The 14248-nt window shown below is 41.2% G+C and overlaps 1 protein-coding gene across 5 annotated transcripts in view; it reads left to right on the top strand.

The window, feature by feature from the left end:
- Positions 1-14248, top strand: part of CR1 (complement C3b/C4b receptor 1 (Knops blood group)) — a 78126-nt gene that overhangs the window by 17496 nt on the left and 46382 nt on the right. For 4 of the 5 annotated variants that reach the window (XR_003551206.1, XM_027776095.1, XM_027776097.1 and 1 more), the window contains exons 6-12: positions 1280-1456; positions 1551-1653; positions 3890-3975; positions 7466-7714; positions 8238-8417; positions 9391-9490; positions 12877-12962. Coding sequence is in view for 4 of the 5 variants with exons in the window: in XM_027776095.1 (XP_027631896.1) it covers positions 1280-1456; positions 1551-1653; positions 3890-3975; positions 7466-7714; positions 8238-8417; positions 9391-9490; positions 12877-12962 (981 nt within the window). In the remaining variant the exon portion in view is untranslated. The remainder of the gene's footprint in view (positions 1-1279; positions 1457-1550; positions 1654-3889; positions 3976-7465; positions 7715-8237; positions 8418-9390; positions 9491-12876; positions 12963-14248) is intronic. The other variant, XM_027776096.1, reaches the window with a different exon arrangement.

The following is a 14248-nucleotide window of genomic DNA, read 5'->3' on the forward strand; positions in this document are numbered from 1 at the left end:
GGTGTGCCCCCCCGGTGAATCTGGCCAGTCCCTGCCACCAGGTAGTCACCTCCTAGACTGCGCCTAATGCTGCAGGAGACACCACTGCTGCCAGGTTTTGCTGGTGTTGCTGTCACAGACGCCATCCTTAGAACTGAGGATGCTGCTGCTAACCAAAAGTCCACAGTTGCTGCAACTTTCTGAGCCACCTCTAGAATTAGAATGGCATGGGTCATCTTTCCACTTTTAATTTGCTATACAAGCCTGCAATTGACAGAACCCAGCTGGCCAGGAAGTCAAGCAATTGCAGTTTTCAGGCTTCTAGTGCCTAGCGGTCAAAGGGATCTGTTAAAATGTAAGGCTGTGGAGCAACCGAAATTTAACCAGTACAATATTCAAATATCACATCACGTTGCATTTATCAGTCAAGGGAACTGTTAGGGTAACAAATTCAAAATCAGACATTATAGCATCAGAGTATTTATAAAGTATTTATAAAGGAAAACCATTTATTTTAGTCTAATTTTTTTTATACTTGGGAAACTAAAGTCCAGAGAGGGAAACTGATCCACTTAAAGCCAAACTGAAATAATTTTTTTATTGTACAATTTTGGATGATTTAGTTGAGACCCAAATAGGTTCTGATTCCCTGAGTACGAACCAACCGTATGACGATACAGCCAGAGATCCAGTTACAGTGAGCGGCATGCAGTACGCACTCTCGTTGTGATTCCCGTAGGATTTTAAGACCTGTTCAATGGTTGCCCATCCTCTCATCGGAATGGACTGCATGGGAGCTAAGTAGCACCTGCTGTGAGGAGTATGGAGAGGACACCTCTGTTCTCCCCCAGTCCATGTCAGGTGGCCACTGAGACAGAGCTTGAGAGGAGATTGGGATGGATGTGTGACCCCTGTTTGTCATACCTGAATGTCATAGATGATTTGGGGAATCTGTTAGACAAGCTTGAGCGTGAATACTCCTTATTACCAGAACTATAAACTGGTCATGCCTTTCTAGAAAAGAAGTATGAAGATCTAGAAACCCATCAATACTAACATTTTTTAAACCAGGTAAGCAGTAATTATAAACGCTCTAGAAGGAACTGTCTGCTGTGTTATTTTAGGTGTACGCTGTCGATGAAAATTGTGTGTATGTGTGTTTATATTGTCATCAGTAAAATAAAATGATTAGTCTAGCAAGCTTTTTAACACAGAGATAAAATATGATTCTCTTGGCCACTTTACCACTGAGGAAAAGTAATTTTCACTCAATTAACAATACTTTGGTTCTCTTTCCCAGTGTGCCAGATGCCTCCAGAAATCCTGCATGGCAAGCATACTCTAAGCAACAAGGCTGAGTTTTCCCCCGGGGAGGAAGTGTCCTACAGCTGTGAGCCTGGCTATGACCTCAGAGGGGCTGCCTCTCTGCGCTGTACGACCCAGGGTACCTGGAGCCCCACAGCCCCCAGATGTGCAGGTGCCTGGATTCTCATCTGACCCGATGTTTTTAGCTAACGTGCTTATTCTCCACATGCCACTGTTACTTTTTTCTTCCTTTTTTTCCCCTCTAGTGAAATCCTGTGACAATTTTCTGGACCAACTCCCTAATGGCCATGTGTTATTGCCACTTAATTTCCAGCTTGGAGCAAAAGTGTCTTTTGTGTGTAAGGAAGGGTGAGTAAGAGCTTCTCTGACCTCCTGGGCATTGAAATTGTGATTAGGAATCAGTCCTGAAAGAGGTTTAGTGTGCCTGTAAAAAAAGAATACTCAGAGAGATTAACTTACGGCAGTGTGTATAGGAAGTAGGAATAAGGAAGGAGGGAAAACTAACAAGAGATATAAAGAGAAAATTAGAACCTATGTCAAATGACAGATTTAAAGATAGACATAACTATGGGTCATTAATATGTATAGTGATATATTCTGTGGGGAAAAAAAATCAAATTTTTCAAGCAGAAAGGAGTAAGAGTAATTTGGGGAGTACCAGAAAAAATTCTGATATGTAACAAAAATCTTGTTATAAATAACTAAAATTATTTAAGAGTTGTTTCAAGAAATTTGCTAAACCATCAATAGTGAAATTCATATAGGAATGAAAGTATAAGAATAAACAGTTTTGAGGCAAGCAGACAGTGTAGTGGTTAAGGTACTGGACTCCCACATGGTTGACTGTGGTTCAACTTTCAGACTGGGCAGCTTGAAATTCACACTAGGCATGTGTGCATGCATGCCTTAAATCCCGAGAGGAGAATGAATGGTGTGACCATCTGCCCTGGGGTTGATTTCTCACTTTCTGTCTCTCTGTCTCTCTGGTGAGTACATACGCCCTATAGTAAAAATCTCTTAAAAAAAAAAATGAATGAACTTTTAGGGAACCAGCAGTTAGTGTAATGGCTATGTCGCTGGACTCCCACGTAGTCGACTGTGGTTCACGTCCCAGACCCGGTGGCTTAAAACTCACACCGGGCGCGTGTGCGTGCGTGCGTGCCCAAGATCCCGAGAGGAGAATGGAGGAGAAGGGATGGCGGCGTGACCATCCCCCCTGGGGGGTGATTTCTCACTTTCTGTCTCTATGACTCTCTCTGTCTGGCGAGCACACGGGCCCTATAGCGAAAATCTCTCAAAAAAAAAAAAAAAGAATGAACTTTTTAAAAAATCCATTCATATTCATCTGGTTAGTCATGGGCTATGGACTCTGAAAGGAATCATGATAGCTTAAATAGGATCATTAACTTATCTTTGTGAATATACCCCTCTTCGCATTGTGTCCGTCTCTGCATGAGGACTGTCAAGCATGGGCCACGAAGTATGTGATCTCAAAATGGAGATCACACTCAGTAAGATTTAGGAGAGCATCAGGGGCCAGCATACATTGAGAATCTTGGATGATTTCATACAAATGTCATCTCTTCTCTCCTTTTCCTGCCCTAGAATAGTCAAACTTATTCTGCAATAGCCCATCATTCTGCTGTGAGTCTTCTTTACAACCATCACAAATGCAGAAACAAAATAATAACCTCCCTTCTCTTACCAGTTTTTCTCCACTTCTCCCCAAACTGAGAGCTGTTTTGCTTGCTATTCCAGTGCCAGAGTTGGGAGAATGTTGATCTTAAGAACACTGGGTTGGGGCCAGCCCGTGGCAAGGTGGTTAAGGTGCTGGACTTCCACATGGCTGACCACAGTTCAAGTCCCAACCTGGCGGCTTGCTTTTTCATTCTCTCTCTCTCTCTCTCTCTCTCTCTCTCTCTCTGTGGTGAATTGAAAATAATAATAGGGGCCAGCAGTTGGCATAATAGCTATGCCACTGGACTCTTATGTAGTCGACTGCAGTTCGAGTCTTGGACTCGATGGCTTGAACTCAAGCTGTGCATGTGTGTGTGCATGCCCAAGATCCCGAGAGAACGAAGGAGAAGGGATTGTGGCATGGCCATCCCCACTGGGGGGGGGGGGATTCCTCACTTTCTGTCTCTCTGTCTCTCTCTGTCTTTCTGGTGAGCACAAGCACCCTATAGCAAAAACCTCTCAAAAAATAATAATTGATTAATTTAATTTAATTAAAATTATTTAAAAATAAAAAGAACACTGGGTTGCCAATAACAAAGAATAGATTTAGCATGTGTACCATAGAATGAGTAGTGATACCCTGAGTCTGGATCCAGAATCGAGGAGAGGGTAATACACCATAACCTGCTTTCTCCAATTCAAGCCAGGTTTATTATGCAAGCAAATCGCTGTGCTGGGCTTCCAATTGCCCCTTTACTGCAGGCTGAGGTTTTCTGGAACAGTCACCAGCGGGAGCTAGGAGCCTGTTAGAGCCTCAAAAACCTCAAGATCTTTGATTGGACCTCAGATTGCAGACTGAATACCAAGTTGGCAGAAATGACTCACTTACTATCATTTTCTTCTTTAGGTTTCAACTAAAGGGCAGCTCAGCTAGTCATTGTGTTTTGGATGGAGCGAAAAGCCTTTGGAATAGCAGTGTTCCTGTGTGTGAGCGTAAGTAGAAGGAATAACATTCAAGGCCAGTCTCTCGCCTTAATTTGTTTAGTATTTTGGTCCATGGCTTCCCTTACGATGGTTCTGTTTTCTAGTCTGAATTATTGATTTAAAAAAATGGTTATGGGGGATCCAGCAGTTAGCGTAATGGCTATGTCGTTGGACTCCCACATAGTCGACTGCGGTTCGTGTCCCAGACCCGGTGGCTTAAACTCACGCCGGGCGCGTGTGCGTGCGTGCCCAAGATCCCGAGAGGAGAATGGAGGAGAAGGGATTGCGGCGTGACCATCCCCCCTGGAGGGTGATTTCTCGCTTTCTGTCTCTCTGTCTCTCTCTGTCTGTCTGGCGAGAGCACACGCCCTATAGCGAAAAAAACCTCCCCAAAAAAAAAAAAAAATGGTTATGGGACCAGCAGGTGGCATGGTGGACTCCCACATGGCCGACCATGGTTTGAGTTCCTGGCGACTTGTTTCCTCACTTTCCCACTCTGTCTCTGTCTCTCTCTCTGCATGTCTCTTTTCTGGTCAAATTAAAAAATAATAAATAAATAAATTTTAATAAATATTTCTTTTAAAAAATGTTTTTGTTTGTTTGTTTTTTTGCCAGAGGGTGCATGTGCTCACCAGAGAGAGGGAGAGGGAGAAAGTACCCCTTCTTTGGGGTGTGGTCTTGCTAAAAATCCCCTCTCCTCTCTCCATTCTGCCAGAACCTTGAACATGCACACACATGTACCTGGTCCTTGAAGCCACATGGACTGGGAATCTGGCTCTCTCTTCCACCAGGCCAAAAAGCCAGCTCCTATAAAACTATTTTAATAGTATTTCATTGTGAATCAATATGTGCCTGGCCTGATTTTGGAATAATTTCATCAGTCTTTTGTCATTTTGAATTTTGTGTTCTATGTGATAAATCCTATGATAGTTGGCCATTAGGTCAAGAAAGATCAGATAATGGGAAACTTTGACAAATTTATTTCCCTTTTCTTCCTTTCTCTCTTCCTGCCTTCCTTCTCTTTATTTTTTCTGTTCTTTTCCTGTCTTCTTTCTTTTCTTTTTTGTTCTGCGATCAAGGTGTAGTTATTTTATAATTGTCTTGTTTACTGGGTGATACACAATTACTAAGCAAGCATTCATTCCAGCAATTGTTTATTAATCACATGCTATGTGCCTGACATTCATCGAGTGCGAGACTGAAGGCAGCGAACACGGTGAGCTAACTCCCTGTCCTCATGTTTATTTACGCTCAGGTGAGGAGATGGGTAATTTTCGAACAAGTGAATTAAATGCTAAGGAGGTACTAAATCAGAGCAATGCAGGAGTGAGGGGAAAGTGGTGAGCATCTGAAGGATAGGCCCCTTGAGACTTTCTGAACTCTCAAAGTATGTATAAAAATAAGTTATGCTGGGAGATTCAGAAATAATAAGCCGAATAAAAAATGAGTCTCTTGGGCCAGCAGGTAACTTGGGGGTTAAGGTTCAGGATCTCAAATGGCCAACTGCATGCTCTGAGTCCTGGACCCAGAGGATTGAAAATCACACCAGGCTCATGTGCATGCATGCCCAAAATCCTGAGAGGAGAGTGGAGGAGAAGAAATTGCAGGGTGGACATCTGCCTGGGGGTGATTTCTCACTTTCCCTCTCTCCCTATCTCTTTCTCTCTCTCCAGCGAGTATACACACCCGATAGCAAAAACCAAAAACAAAAAGTCTCAAATGCACCACTGATTTCTCCTAGTCTGTCCATTTATATTTTCCCCATAGATAGGATTTTATTTCTTGATCCTTAAGACTGAATAGTAAGGTTATTTATTTATTTATTTATTTCATCAATCTAATTTTACTAAAATGCTTATGTTGCTAGAAATCTACTCGGATACCCATGATGTTTTTTATAGTAAAACTTTATTAGAACACAGCACATATATAGATCTCTGCTGTCCAAAAAACCCAGTGCTTCTTAAAGCAGTGTAACAAAAGGCTGTCCTACTGTCGCACAGTATAGCTGAATCCATTTAGTATGTTTTTACCCTGATTCGTGTATGTTATAATTTATTGTGACAGTGCTACTATCATAACTGAGATTACGGATCAATATCAATAAGTCGTCAAGTAAAGACTTCATCTATTTAAGGTGATCAGTACACCTGGAATACATTTAGAAATAATTACTAAGACAATCAATTTGGAGGATAAACACCTTGTGTGTGCTCTTCTCCACTACATTCCCAGGGTCCTGATGAGGGGCTGGTGCAGACTAAGTACTCAATTAACGCTGAGTAACCGAGTTACCCTCCAAAACACTTCTTTTTCCTTCCTTCCTCCCTTCCTTCCTTTCTTCCTTCCTTCTTTCCTTCCTTCCTTCCTCCCTCCCTTTCTTCTTCCTTTTTTCCCCTTCCTTCCTTTTTTCTTTCTCTCTTTCTTCCCTCCCTTCCTTCCTTCCTTCCTTCCTTCCTTTCTTCCAAGGGCTTGTGTGCTCGCCAGAGAGACAGAAAGTGAGAAATCACCCACAGGGGCAATGGTCCCACCATAATCCCTTCTGCTCCATTCTCCTTCTGGGATTTTAGACATGCACACACATGTACCTGGCATGAGTGTCAAGCTGCCAGGTCCAGGACTCGCACCACAGTAGGCCATGTGGTAGTCCAGCACCTTAACCACACACCACTTGCTGGTCCCTTATTTTTCTTTTTTAAAAGTTTCAGTGGGGTCCTCCAGGTGGAAGGAAAGTGACTGGATCCCACACGGCCAACTGTGTAGTTCGAGTCCCAAACCTGGCAGCTTGAAAAACATCCCAAGCACATGTGTATGCATGTCCAAAATCCCAAGAAGAGAATGGAAAAGGATGGCAGCATGGCCTCTCCACCTGAGGGGTGATTTCTTATTTTCTTCTCTCCCTACCCCACAAACACGTGAGCCTTATAGCAAAAACTAAACCTAAAAAATAAAATACAGTTTTGATACTTAATTAAAGGTGTTTCTGTTGTCCAGAGAACTTAACTACTCAGAGGATTCAAGACAAGCAACTTTATTTTTTACTTTTGTAGTAAACTCTGAGTAAGATCTGATTTTATTTTGTCCATCTCATCAAAGGCCAATGTATATGGCATCTTAACACGTTTTTTTTTTTTTTTTTTTTGGAGAGATTTTCACTGTAGGGCGCGTGCGCTCGCCAGACAGACAGAGAGAGACATAGAGACAGAAAGCGAGAAATCACCCCCCAGGGAGGATGGTCACGCCGCAATCCCTTCTCCTTCATTCTCCTCTCGGGATCTTGGGCACGCACGCACACGTGCCCAGCGTGAGTTTTAAGCCACCGGGTCTGGGACGCGAACCGCGGTCGACTACGTGGGAGGCCAGCGACAGCCATTACGCTAACTGCTGGTTCCCGTCATCTTAACACTTTTGTAAGCAACACTCATCACAGTGCCCTGGGACTGCAGAATCTCTCTAGTGGAAACTCCTCCATGAAAAGGACTTCTCACCTTCTTTCTAGAAATCTTTTGTCCAAGTCCTCCAACCATCCTTAATGGGAGACACACAGGAAACCCTCTGGATGTGTTTCCCTATCCAGGAAACCCTTTGGATGGCTTTCCCTATGGAAAAGCAGTAACTTACACATGTGACCCCCACCCGGACACGGGGATGACCTTAGATCTCATTGGGGAGAGCACCATCCACTGCACAAGTGACCAGCAGAGGAACGGGATCTGGAGTGGCCCTGCCCCTCACTGTGGACGTGCAGGTGAGTGGCCTCCATGGGCCACAAGGTGTGCAGTTAATGTCAGACTTTGATTCCAGATGTACTTGGAGCAAAGTTTTCTTACAGTAAGGGCTGTAGGTTTTTGTTATTGCTTTTTGTTTTAGGGAGATTCTATTTGTTTTGTTATTGTGGAAATGACTGGCTTAGGAATCAGAAAACTGGTGGCTGCTTCCCAATGCCAAGAAACATTGAGTTCTCCACCTGGACAGGAAATGTGGAATCTGAGGAGGGTCCCCTCTTTCTTGCTCCCTAAAACTGTGAATAATTAAATTGGAGCTATCTTTACATCACATTATACTAGCAGAAAGGCCAGGGAACAGACTAGCCTTCTAGGTAGTGTGTTTTCTGATGGGTGCGTGCTAATGGAATTTCAACTCTCAATATTAAAAGGAAATTATTTTACATAACTCAAAGTTTCTTTTCTTCTGGCATCAAATCTAATAAGGGAGAAATGAAGAAAGAATCTCCTTGTTAACTCAGTTTTTTCTGACTTCTGGGTTTCTAGGTCACTGTAAAGTCCCAGATCCTTTTCAATTTGCTAAGCTGAAGACTCCAATCAATGAATCTGACTTTCCCATTGGGACATCTTTAAAGTATGAATGCGGCTCTGAATACTATGGGAAGTCGTTTTCTATCATGTGTCTAAAAACCCTGTCCTGGTCAAGTCCTACAAATGTCTGCAAACGTGAGTCATCCCACATTGGAGTCTTTCAATGTCTGTCAACACATCTGTAGGATATAATTTTGCTTTTCAAATTTTGGATGTAAATAACCAATTTTCAAACATTTTCAGATAGGTGGATGGATATAGGAATTAGTCTTGTAGGTCTTACCTGAAAATTGATTGAAATACTCATTTCATGAGCATACTTCAAGGAATATTTGCAGAGAAAAATCTCTGTTCCCTATGGGAATAAAAGGAGACATTAATTGGGTTTGAATAATTCTATTGGAAGAGGTCTTCTGAGAACTTCCAAGTACAGTCATGCGTCACTTAATGACAGGGACGCATTCTGAGAAATGCTTCCTTCAGTGATTTTGTCATCGTTAGACCATCAGAGAGTATCTTCCTAGAAACCTGGATGGTACAGCCTGCTACACACCTAGGCTGTGTGGTGTAGCCTAGCACAACTTCTTTTCTTTTTGAAAGAATTATTTTATTTAACTTTATTTATTCCTTTATTTTAATCTGACCAGACAGGGACAGAGTGAGAGAGAGAGGGAAAGTGAGAAAGCCAGCTGGCAGGTCCATTACTGTAGTCAGTCATGTGGGAGTCCAGTGCCCTTAACCATTCCACCACCTGCCAGCCTCCCCTATCATAATCTTAATAAGATCACCATGCTATATGCAGTCTGTCATCAACAAAACCATTCTGTGGCACATGGCTTTATATTGGCAGTAAATAAGGCCATGCGTGACCTTTTCATTTTGATAAGGGATGCAAAGTTAAGACATTTGGATGGAAATTTTTTCAGACATATGTTTATTGATGGCTGATCCTAGGCAAGTAGGTGAATATCTTTAAGGTGGTCAAATCTGTGGAACCATTCAAATTGCATATGCTCTTCAGGAAGCTACAGACAGGTTAGGACTTTATGTACTAAAAAACAGTTTAGATTATTCTACCTCGTTCCAAAATTCTGTTTCTTTCCCATAGGTAGATCATGTAAAACTCCTCCAGATCCTGTGAATGGCATGGTGCATATAGACACAGATGTCCAGCTTGGATCCAGAATTAAGTATTCTTGTAATATAGGGTGAGCTGGCGGCAACATCTCTTGGTTGGAGAGTTCTGGAATAATGATACCACCTTCTAGCTGCAACTCAGAGAGGACAACTAGGCTATTACACCTGGTCTCAAAGGATTTAGCCTGAACTCGTGGTTGAAATAAAAATACAACTAACTTAGGGAGAAAGTCTGTGTCCTTGCTGGAAACCAGGGCATTGCCTATGAGAAAAATGTGAAAGTTGCTAGGTAAAAAAGGAAGGAAATGGAGAAAGGGTATCGTCAAAGCATGTGAATGGCCCTAACCCGGATGACACATTGCTGAAAAGAAGGGAAGGCCATGGGGCGGTTGAGTGAGAGGATAAATCTTAACAGCATCAGCATTCTCATTATATTTGACAGGGCCGCTATAACGAAGTACCACCAAATGGTTGACTTAACCTAACCGAAAAGTTTGAAATTCTGTCATAGATGCTAGAAGTCTAAAATCAAGGTTTTAGCGGCACCATGCTTCCTCCAAAGCCTCTTGGGAAGGATCCTTCCCAGCCTCTTCCAGCTCCTAGTGCCCGGGACTTCTTTAACACGTGGTGCATAATTCCATTTTCTGGCTCCATCTTCACGTGCTGTCTTCTCTCCATCTGTGTCTTCCCATGGTGTTCCTCTCTTCGTGCGTGTCCATGTCCAAAGTTCTCCTGATACAAGGACACCAGTCATACTGGATTGGGGCCCACCTTAACAACCACTTGCAAAGACCCTATTTCCAGATGAGGTCATATTCACAAGGACCGAGATGTAGGGCATTGACATTCTTTAATTGGGGACACAGTGAAACCCACAACAGAGCCCCTTTTGAGCATGTCAAGCATGGCCCACTCACAGAGCAGGGTCTGACCACTGGTGCTAGCCTTGTTCAGCACCCTGGCAGCACCGCCCCAGCCTTGCTCTAAGCCAGTGTGAGGTTAGGGCTTCCTGTTGCTGCACAATGAACACTAACAAGCACTGTGATCTCTAGTCCCTTTTGCCCTAGGCCTCCCAGACCAGAGGGCTACAATCTGACAAGGTCAAAGAAGAATAGATCTAAACTCTTCTTTTCTCTTTCCATTTGAACATTTTTAAGTACAATCTATAAATTCTCAAACCATCCCCTTTTCACCTTGCATTGCTGAATAAAAGTGAACCTTTGTATGGACACAGCAGGAAACCATTGAGCTTATAAGAAACAGAAAATAAATAAAAATAAAATAGACCAATATGGAAAAATTAGAAAAAATGTCCTCCTATAAAATAGAGTTATTGCCAAGAAACAGGGGAAACTTGCAAAAAAGAAATCTGTTTATATTTTTAACAAGATGTAGTTGTATAATTCCTTTGGTAAAACTACGCAAAAAAACTGAAGAAAATTTGCAAATAAATGAGTTGTTAAGCTAAAACACACACACACATTGAATATTGTAGAAAATTAAAGCAATGAGTAAAGAAGACTCAATCAAATTCACCTAGAAAGAAAAAGAATAAAGAGAAAAGAGAAGACATGTGTAAGACAATACTAGGATTCAAAATACATGTAACAAAACAATCCAGAAAGGTAAAAAAATCAGCCCACATCTAACATCATGAGGGAAACTTCTGTATTTCAGGATTAAAATTAGTTTCATAAATATAAAAGTGAAAAACTGTAAATATAATGTCTACAAAAGAAAGTATTATATATTCGAACCATATTGATTCTACACAACACTAACTCATCGAAGATAGTGTTTGTAGTGAGCCAAGTTAGTCTTCTTATCTAAAAGCTATGCAGAAAAAATAAGGAAAGATGCCAAAATGATAACAATGAAGTATGATTTTGCTCCTAAAAATAAACCCAAGAAATTCATAAGTAAATTTTAAAAAAGGAGAATGATGAATTTCAAAAGAGATATCAGTGAGATAGAAAACCAGTAGAAAAAAAATTAGTCAATTATTTCTAAGAAAGTTGTAAAACTGAACACGAGAACCAATTCTTGAAAAGTTGAACTTTGCAATGTAATCATAATTTAATAATAAGCTCAAAGTTAAAGACTGTGTCAATAAAACTAGAAAATGGAAGAAAACAAGAAAAAGGCTAGACTTACATAGGAGATGGTTAGATAATATGTATTTTACACTGAAATTGAGGAAATAGGTTTAAATATATATGTTTTGTGTGTGTATAAATACATCATGCACATGTGTAAAATGAAATTCCCAAGGGGAAAAATAGGATGTTTAACTTCCTATTTTTAGATCTAAAAATCTAACATTATTAGATCTAAAAACACTAAGCTTTTCTTGTTCACATAGCAAATGGAATGAAAGTACCTATGACTTCTACCAAATATAAACCCTTTCGTGTTTGGGGCAGATCAGTTTTATAATTTTATATATTACATTGCTTTGTCCTCATCATCCAGCACTGTGAAATAAGTGAAATGATAGTCAAAAGAATGATGACAAATGTGAAATCAAACATAATACTTATTTCAGTCAAATTGGTTTAATCTTCATATTGAAAGACAAAGGCTTTTTTTAAAAAAATATTTCTTGGGATTTTTTTTTTTTAATTTGACCAGAGAGACAGAGACAGAGAGACAGAAAGCAAGAAATCACTCCCCGGGGAGGGGGGATGGCCACACCGCAATCCCTTCTCCTCCATTCTCCTCTTGGGATTTTGGGCACGCACGCACATGTGCCCGGCGTGAATTTTAAGCCACCAGGTCTGGGACTCAAAGCGCAGTCAACTACATGGAAGTCCAGTGACATAGCCATTACACCAACTGCTAGTCCCCCCCAAAAATATATTTTTCTTTATTTAGTTTCATTTGTTGTTACTTTTTTTTTTTTTAATTTGACCAGAGAGACAGAGACAGAGAGAGAGAAAGGGAAAGTGAGGAAGCAAACCGGGACTTAAACTGCAATCTGCCAATGTGGGAATCCAGTGCCTCAACTGCCATGCCACCTGCTGGCCCAGAAAGACAAAGGCTTCTAAATAGAATTAAAAAAAATCAAATTCTATGGTATTTACAAGAAATAACCCTCAAGGAAGTAATGCAGTAGTGCTGGATGAAAAAAACAAAAACAAAAAAGGAGGGGTCAGCAATAGTAATACGAGGGAAAAAACAGATCCTAAAAAGGATTGCTTTATTTTGGTGTGTGGTATACTGCATGGCCAAGAAATTAAGAAGCATATTGGACACTGAGGAGTTAGAGAAGAAGTTTCCCTTTCCATATGGAGAGAATAGGAAAGAGAAACAAGGAAAGCTGACTACAACAGGGGGAATTCAGGCTAGTCCCTAGACTTTTCCCGAATGGTAGTCTTTCAGAAGTGCCATACACACTGTTGTTAAGAAGTTGCCAGGATGAGCACAGCTAATATTTTTCCTTATTTTCTGCCTTTAGACACCGACTGATCGGTCACTCGTCTACTGAATGTATCCTCTTGGGCAACACCGTCGTTTGGGAAACAGAGCCACCGATTTGTGAACGTGAGTTGAAATCTCTTCCTCGTGTATTCCAGCAGTTCATCTAGAACGGCTCCCCTAGAGTTACAGAGAGTCAATTTCGTCCCTCTCTGAAGGGGCATTCTTCCCAAATTTGAAGAATTCGGTCATCTTCTTAAAACTGCTCACAGTGTTCCAAACTACTAGATTGATCTAGAAGTGCTTTTGCTTACCTTGGGACATAATTTTTAAAACTAGAGTCTTAGCTCCTTTTAAACCACTCGCAACGTCCTCTTCTGTTGGTTGAACACATCCCGTTGTGAAGACTATTCTCTTTAGAGGGGTAAAGAAACACAAAGCTAGGGAAGGCATCTCCACTTCCTCTCTAGCAGTTCTGACTGCCAGGGTGTACGCTGGAGCAGCAGAAGTCCCTGCCTGCCCCCCATAACAAACTAAAGAAGGAAAAATAAAGTGCCTGCTTTAAGGCATATCTCACAAGTAATAGAAACATTTTGTGTTATAAAATGATTTAAAATGCCTAGAAGGGTCTCATAGGGGATGTAGTGGTTAAGACACTGGACTTGCACATGCAACATTCAAGCCCCGGACCCAGAGGCTTGAAACTCATGCCGGGCACATGTGCATGGATGCCCAAAATCCCAGGAGAATGGAGGGGAAGGGATAGTGGCATGGCTATCCACCCTGGAGAGTGATTTCTCACTTTCTCTCTCACTGTCTCTCTTTCTCTCTCTGGTGAGTCCATGCACCCTATGGCAAACATCTTTAGGAAAAATAAATAAATAAAATGCCTAGGATCCATCTGTTACTTAAATTTGTCTCTAAAATTAGCTGAGTCTCATATCTTTTGGGAAATTGCATTTGTAATACATTTTTTTCTATTTCTTCTATATTGATGGGATAATCTAACTTTCTACCTATTCCTGAGTCAACATTGGCAAAATGTATCTTTACGTTTTTACCCCTACTAGTCTCATTTTCACATTGTTATGGAGTAGAACAGAGTATACTACAGTTTGAGTCCCAGACCTGGTGGCTTAAACCTCACACCAGACGCATGTGCGTGTGTACTCAAGATCCTGGGAAGAGAATGGAGCAGAAGGGAGTGCAGCATGGCCATTCCCTAGGTTTTATTGATTGATTTAATCACATTTTTTGGTAGGGTACAGTATGGTTTTTTTGCAGCATGCATACGATGTGTAATTATCAAATCACAGATATAGATATATTCATTCTCTTCAATATTGAAACTTCTATCATTTAAAAATTTATACTGTAACTTTAAGAGATCAAGGTTTTGTTTAACCTGCTCT

Source organism: Tupaia chinensis, unplaced genomic scaffold, assembly GCF_000334495.1.
Source record: "Tupaia chinensis unplaced genomic scaffold, TupChi_1.0 Scaffold000627_1, whole genome shotgun sequence".
NCBI classification, from domain to species: domain Eukaryota; kingdom Metazoa; phylum Chordata; class Mammalia; order Scandentia; family Tupaiidae; genus Tupaia; species Tupaia belangeri.